General features: G+C 44.3%; 1 protein-coding gene across 4 annotated transcripts in view; it reads left to right on the top strand.

Moving 5' to 3' along the window:
• IKZF3 (IKAROS family zinc finger 3) overlaps positions 1-4,333 on the top strand; it is a 96,437-nt gene extending 92,104 nt beyond the window's left edge. For 2 of the 4 annotated variants that reach the window (XM_032279806.1, XM_032279807.1), the window contains one exon: positions 2,698-3,401. In XM_032279806.1, the coding sequence (XP_032135697.1) occupies positions 2,698-3,401 (704 nt within the window). Of the gene's footprint in view, positions 1-2,697 lie in introns of all 4 variants that reach the window. The other 2 variants (XM_032279805.1, XM_032279808.1) reach the window with 1 other exon arrangement.
• The last annotated feature ends 2,300 nt before the right edge of the window (positions 4,334-6,633 follow it).

Genomic DNA, 6,633 nt, shown 5'->3' on the forward strand with positions numbered 1-6,633 from the left:
AAAAAAAAAAAAAAAAAAAAAAAAAGAAAAGAAAAGAAAAGAAATGCTCCGTTTCTTTTTTTTTTTTTTTGAGATGGAGTTTTGCTCTTGTTGCCCAGGTGCAATCTCGGCTCACCATAACCTCCACCTCCTAGGTTCAAGCAATTCTCCTGCCTCAGCCTCCCGAGTAGCTGAGATTACAGGCATGCGCCACCACACCCGGCTAATTTTGTATTTTTAGTAGAGACGGGGTTCTCCATGTTGGTCAGGCTGGTCTCGAACTCCCGACTTCAAGTGATCCTCCCACCTCGGCCTTCCAAAGTGCTGGGATTACAGGAATGAGCCACTGCTCCCAGCCAGTGCTCTGTTTCATTGTCTTTATTTTTCATAGTTACCTTCTACTTGAAAAATAAGTGATTCTGGTTTTCCATTTATGTTAGTGATATAAAGTTTCCTTAAAAACCACATTTATTTTAGAAAAAAAAAGTGAACCAAATCAAACAAAGAAAAAACCCAAGCACTTACCAAGTGTTTTCCATGTGGCAGGACCTGTTCTAAGCGCTTTCCAGTGACCCTGTGAGGGAGATACAATTATCTTCACTTTACATGAGGACACGGAACAGACAGGTTAAGTGACTTGCCCAAGGTCACACAACCAGTGACCAATGGAGCCAGCATCAAACCCAGCCCATCTGACTCCAGTTTGTTTTCTCAACCACCATACTGCACTGTGTATAGATACTACAGAATATGAAAGAAGAGTGAAGCCTGGGAAATCCTGTGTTTCATACTTCTTGATCTAGTTTCAGACTCTTACTGTGCATGTTCCATGTAGTCCCACCTCTCTGCCTTCATTCCTGCACTCCCCTTAACTAGGATGTCCTCTCCCCCTTCTCTGAAAATCTAAATCCTACCAGTTCATCAAGACCCTTCTCAAAATTTAGATTTTCCAAGAATGCTTTCCCTTCCCCAAGTACTTCTGAAGTTTCTGCATTCCCTTAATGCCTAAATATACGGTTTATACCAAATTGTCTTGCCTGTGCCTATATGTTACCTTATTATTCTTTCTACAGAACACATGTTACTTTCCTGTCTAAATGCCTCAAATGTGGGCATTTAGAATAAAAGCAAAGACCTCTATAGAGCAAAGCAGTCCTTTTACAACTTTTTTTTTTTTTTTTTTTTTTTTTTTTTTTTTTTTTTTTTTGAGACAGTGTCTCACTCTGCCACCCAAGCTGGAGTGCAGTGGCACCATTTCAGCTCACTGCAACCTCTGTTTCCCAGGCTCAGGTGACCCTCCCACCTTAGCCTCCTGAGTAGCTGGGACTACAGGTGCCTGACTAATTTTTGTATATATTTTTTTTTGTAGAGACGAAGTTTCTCCATGTTGCCGGGGCTGGTCTCAAACTCCTGCCTCAGCCTCCCGAAGTGCTAGGATTACAGGCATGAGCCACCGCACCCAGCCAACTTTTAACTTACACTTTTTCTCCAGTTCCATATACATAGGTCTTATTTTTCATCCACTAAGTTGGAGATGCCTCAAGAACAGGAACTGGTTCTTCCAATCCTTTTGTTTTCTCAGTTTTTTTTTTCTTTATTTCATTGCTGTATGGCAGTGACAAATTTTGGAATCTCAACATGCCTAGGAAACATTACAGAAGGATATGGTTTAGCAAATCTCTCCAGAATCCAAGCTGACAGAATGGAAAGGATCAGCAGTGACCTCAGCCTCACCTCCAGCACTCGGCTCGCCTTCCTAGCTTTCTCTCCCCTCTCCCCACCCCTCACCACTGAGCACATCTGCCCTCACTGCAGTCCCCATCCCTGCCTTCCCTGTGACCAGAGAGCCTCTGTTTTCTAACACACAACACCCACATGCCCCGAAGGTGGCTAAACTCTGTTTTCAAAACCTCTCAGCAGTTTTACATGAGAAGAAGGAGAGGGTGACCACAAGTACATTTTTTCAGTTAAGTGTGAGATAGGCCCTAATGATCACGTGTGCATCAGAGACATACTTGCCAACAAAGGAAGAGAAACACACTTTAGGAAAGGGACAAAGACCATGATCTCTTCTCAAAAAAGCTTTTCTATAAATTTCCACATTTGAAGTTCTTTCACTTCAGTTTCAGTCAGCTAGGACTGGTGAGTCTGGGGAGTAGCCAGTTGGAGTCTGGGGGGCTATTTTCTCTGTCTCTGCAGCTATTTAAAAAGCTGCCGAGGTGAGGCACTGAGTGTCCCCACTCTTTGCAGCATTTCCGTCCCCCTGGCTACCTAATATTGCAAGCAGAAAATAACAAACAAAATAAGAGTTGGGAGTTGACTGTGTCTTAAGAGATCACGAACTATGGCAGAAGCCCCAGACTCCCGCAGTAGCTCCCTTGTCCCTTTAGCCCCATCCTAGTGTCCTGCTTCTTTCCCTCCTTCCTTGAGGGCTCCCCTCTGACATGCACAGTGGGCCTACCTTACCACATGGCCTCAACTGAACCACATCTCTGCCCCTCCCTTCTGCCTGCTGACTTTATTTTAACCATCCAAACAAGGTGCTTCGGACCAGCGTCCCCTGAGACTTCAGCACCATGGGGAACCATTCTGCCAGGCTTAGTCTTTTGAGCAGCAGGCAACTTAACTTTCCTCCCTTTTTGAGGTCTCTAGAAAATATTTACATACTCTCTGCCTCGGTGATGTTCCCTTTGTAATGCTTTCTGTCACTTGTTCCAGGTGAGAAGCGCCACTGCTTTGATGTCAACTATAATTCGAGCTATATGTATGAGAAAGAGAATGAGACCATACAGACCCGCATGATGGACCAAGCCATCAATAACGCCATCAGCTATCTCGGTGCCGAAGCCCTGCGCCCCTTGGTCCAGACACCGCCTGCTCCCACCTCCGAGATGGTTCCAGTTATTAGCAGCATGTATCCCATAGCCCTCACCCGGGCTGAGATGCCAAACGGTGCCCCTCAGGAGCTGGAAAAGAAAAGCATCCACCTTCCAGAGAAGAGTGTGCCTTCAGAGAGAGGCCTCTCCCCCAACAATAGTGGCCACGACTCCACAGATACTGACAGCAACCATGAAGAACGCCAGAATCACATATATCAGCAAAATCACATGGTCCTTCCTCGGGCCCGCAACGGGATGCCACTTCTGAAGGAGGCCACCCGCTCTTATGAACTCCTCAAGCCCCCGCCCATCTGCCCAAGAGACTCCATCAAAGTGATCAACAAAGAAGGGGAGGTGATGGATGTGTATCGGTGTGACCACTGTCGCATCCTCTTCCTGGACTATGTGATGTTCACCATTCACATGGGCTGCCACGGCTTCCGTGACCCTTTCGAGTGTAATATGTGTGGATATCGAAGCCATGATCGGTATGAGTTCTCGTCTCACATAGCCAGAGGAGAACACAGAGCCCTGCTGAAGTGAATATCCGGTCTCAGAGAATGCCCCTAAGTGTTCGATATCATTTCTAAAAATCGATAACCTCACCTAACAGATTGCTCTCAAAACATACTCACTTCCAGACTCCTTTTCATACCATTTTTAGCTGTGTTCACATGGGGAGCCAGAGATACACTGTCTTCCTTCAGAAATTATTCACAGAGCCAGCATATTATTTACTTTTGTGAAACCTTTGTTTTCCCATCAGGGACTTGAATTTTATGGAATTTAAAAGCCAAAAGGTATTTGGTCATTGTCTTCTACAGCAATAGAACGAGCGGTCCCGGAGATGTGCTACATGAGACATTCTTTCCAAGATATATCAACCATATATGGAAAAGCCTTTCAGTCATATGTGCAAATCCCCAAAGAGGAAGAGCTGACCAGCTGACCTTGCTGGGAGCCTCACCCTTCTGTACTTCTTCACGGGCTGAAGGGTTAGGATATAATCTCCCTTATCTAAATGATAGGCTAAGAGTAAGAAAAAGAACGGCCATAAACTAAGTATCTGTTATGAGTTAACTGAAGACCCCATTCTCCAAGCATCAGATTCATTTCCTATCACAACCTTTTTTTAAAATGTCATCTAATGGCACTTCTGCTTCTACCCTTTACCCTCCCATCTCCAGTGAAAAGCTGAGCTGCTTTGGGCTAAACCAATTGTCTACAGGAGAAAATCTATGCCAGAAGAACTGATGGTTTTAAATATAAACCATCATTGAAACTCCGGAAGGTTGTCCACTGTGGATAATGGCATCCCTTTCTGTTGGTCAAGGTTGGAAGAGCAAGGGTATGATAAAGGAGGAAATGGTTTGGCAGCACCAATAGAAAAAAAACCAGCTACCTGAAAGAGTTCATGGAGAATTGGTAATACAGACCCAAAGCCAATTTGCCAATGATTTTTTTCCATTAAAAAATCCAAAAAGAGTGGCTTAGCCTCCCCCTCCCCACAGGAGAGGAATTGGAGATAGACGCCATGTGTGTTTAGATCGGAGCTGAGCTCCAGGATGGGGTAAAGAGGGACACCTCTACTGACAGGCTCTCCTTGATCAGGCAGGCTTTGGCCCGTTTTTACCTATTTAAATGGAACTGCTGTATTCCATGAAAATTCCTGAAAGTCTGATCATGGTTTGGCAGATGTGTAAGTGATCCTTGCCACTCACAATGTGGACATACTATCAGGAGGAATGCTGTTATCATTGTAAAATTAGCACTGGAATAGGGAGTCACAAAATCTGTTTGCTAACTAGCTATGTGACTTTGAGTAAATCGTTTAATTTTTTTTTTTTAGACAGGATCTCACTCCGTTGTCCAGGCTGGAGTGCAGTGGTTCAATCATGGCTCACTGCAGCCTTGACCTCCCCAGGCTCAGGTGATCCTCCCACCTCAGCCTCTTGAGTACTGGGACTACAGGCACACACCACCATGTCTGGATAATTTTTGTACCTTTTGTAGAGATGGGGTCTCGCTATGTTGCCCATGCTGCTGGTCTTGAACTCCTGGGCTCAAGCAATCAGCCTGCCTCAGCCTCCTTAAGTGCTGGGATTACAGGTGTGAGCCACCACACCCAGCCTCATTTAACTCTTGAAACTTCATTTCCTGCCAGGCTCGGTGGCTCACACCTGTAATCAAAACACTTTGAGAGGCTGAGGTGGGCACATCATTTGAGGTCAAGAGTTTGAGACCAGCCTGGCCCATATGGTGAAATGCTGTCTTTACTAAAAATACAAAAATTAACTAGGCAGTAGTGGCATATGCCTGTAATCCCAGCTATTCGGGAGGCTGAGACAGGAGAATCTGGAAGGCAAAGGTTTCAGTGAGTGGAGATGGCCCTTCTACACCCCAGTCTGGGTGACAGGGTGAGACCCTGTCTCAAAAAAAAACAAAAAACCTCCATTTCCTCATTCGTAAAATAGGAATTGGATTTAAATGTTCTCTTAAGTCCCTTCTAGCTTTAAATTATTATGTGATTACGCAGTAACCACAGGTTATTGTTTAAACCTCCTAATGTATGGATATTAAGCAGAGGAGTATTTATATGAATACGTGTTTCACATTCCTTTGGTATGAAAATGGTGTGTTAAGTTTTTCCTTTAATCACTGAGTTGTGAATGTGAAGAAGGTGGTGGAGAGGAACAAAAAACAGAAAGGTATTTTGATCTTGCCCCAGAGCATACACACAAATTGGCAAATGCAGCTGTTTACCAAAGCCTTTTTTTTTTTTTTTCCTTTTTAAGAAATTATGTTAGGGAAAATAAATTCTGCTTCCAGAGACAACTTCATGGAGCCTATTTACAAATTAAGAGTCAGCTTTGTGAACATTTCTACCAGAGCCAAGAATCCCAAATTCCTGGTAGATTAGCGTTTTATTTCTAAAGGGCTTATGCATTCGGCTCAAACTCAACTCGTCTGTGTGCTGCCAGTAATTAAAATGCTCCACCTCAGACTGCACAAATGGCTTATCCTTCTTTGTGGCATGGCGTCTGTCTCAGGAAAAAGGGTTTTATGAAATTCCATGGCAACAGTCCCAACATGTTTGAGATTTCAGCTAAAGGAATGGATGTATTTTGGTGTGTAGTCTTCAGTATATCACTGTATTTCCATAATACTAGACTCCAAGCTATGCCAGATTGCTTATTCCCATTGTGAAAGAGGAGTTGCTCATTATGTTCTTGAAATATCACACATCCTGTTGGTTCTTCAGGGGACAAGAGAAAGAGAATTTGGAGGCAGGGATTAGTAAAAGAGAAAACTAGGGAAAGGAAGCCTTTCCATCAGATTAGTGTTCAAGTCTTTGCAGAGGAGGCCAATTTTTTTTTTCTTGAGACAGAGTCTCACTCTGTTGCCCAGGCTGAAGTGCAGTGTCGTGATCTCAGCTCACTGCAACCTCTGCCTCCTAAGTTCAAGCATCTGCCACTGCTGGGCACTGAAGCCCTGAAGCAGCGCCAGGCAGGACCTGTAGTTTCTCATGCAGACTCCCACTGAACACAAGCCGCGTATGCCCCTCTGCTTCATTTCCCACCAGCCTTCCACCATACACCCAGGAGGCCACGATCTAAGGAACAGCCAAACCCATGAAAAGTTTCCTTGCAGCCAAGGTGACAGAATTGGGCTGAGGGTAGAAAAGAAACAGAACCAGTGCTCCAGGTGTTTTTTATTTTTATTTTTGTATATATATATTTTTTAGAGGACAGGGTCTCACTATGTTATGTAGGCC

The sequence above is a fragment of the Sapajus apella genome, unplaced genomic scaffold (assembly GCF_009761245.1).
Source record: "Sapajus apella isolate SASKATOON/1434 unplaced genomic scaffold, GSC_monkey_1.0 scaffold12, whole genome shotgun sequence".
NCBI lineage: Eukaryota > Metazoa > Chordata > Mammalia > Primates > Cebidae > Sapajus > Sapajus apella.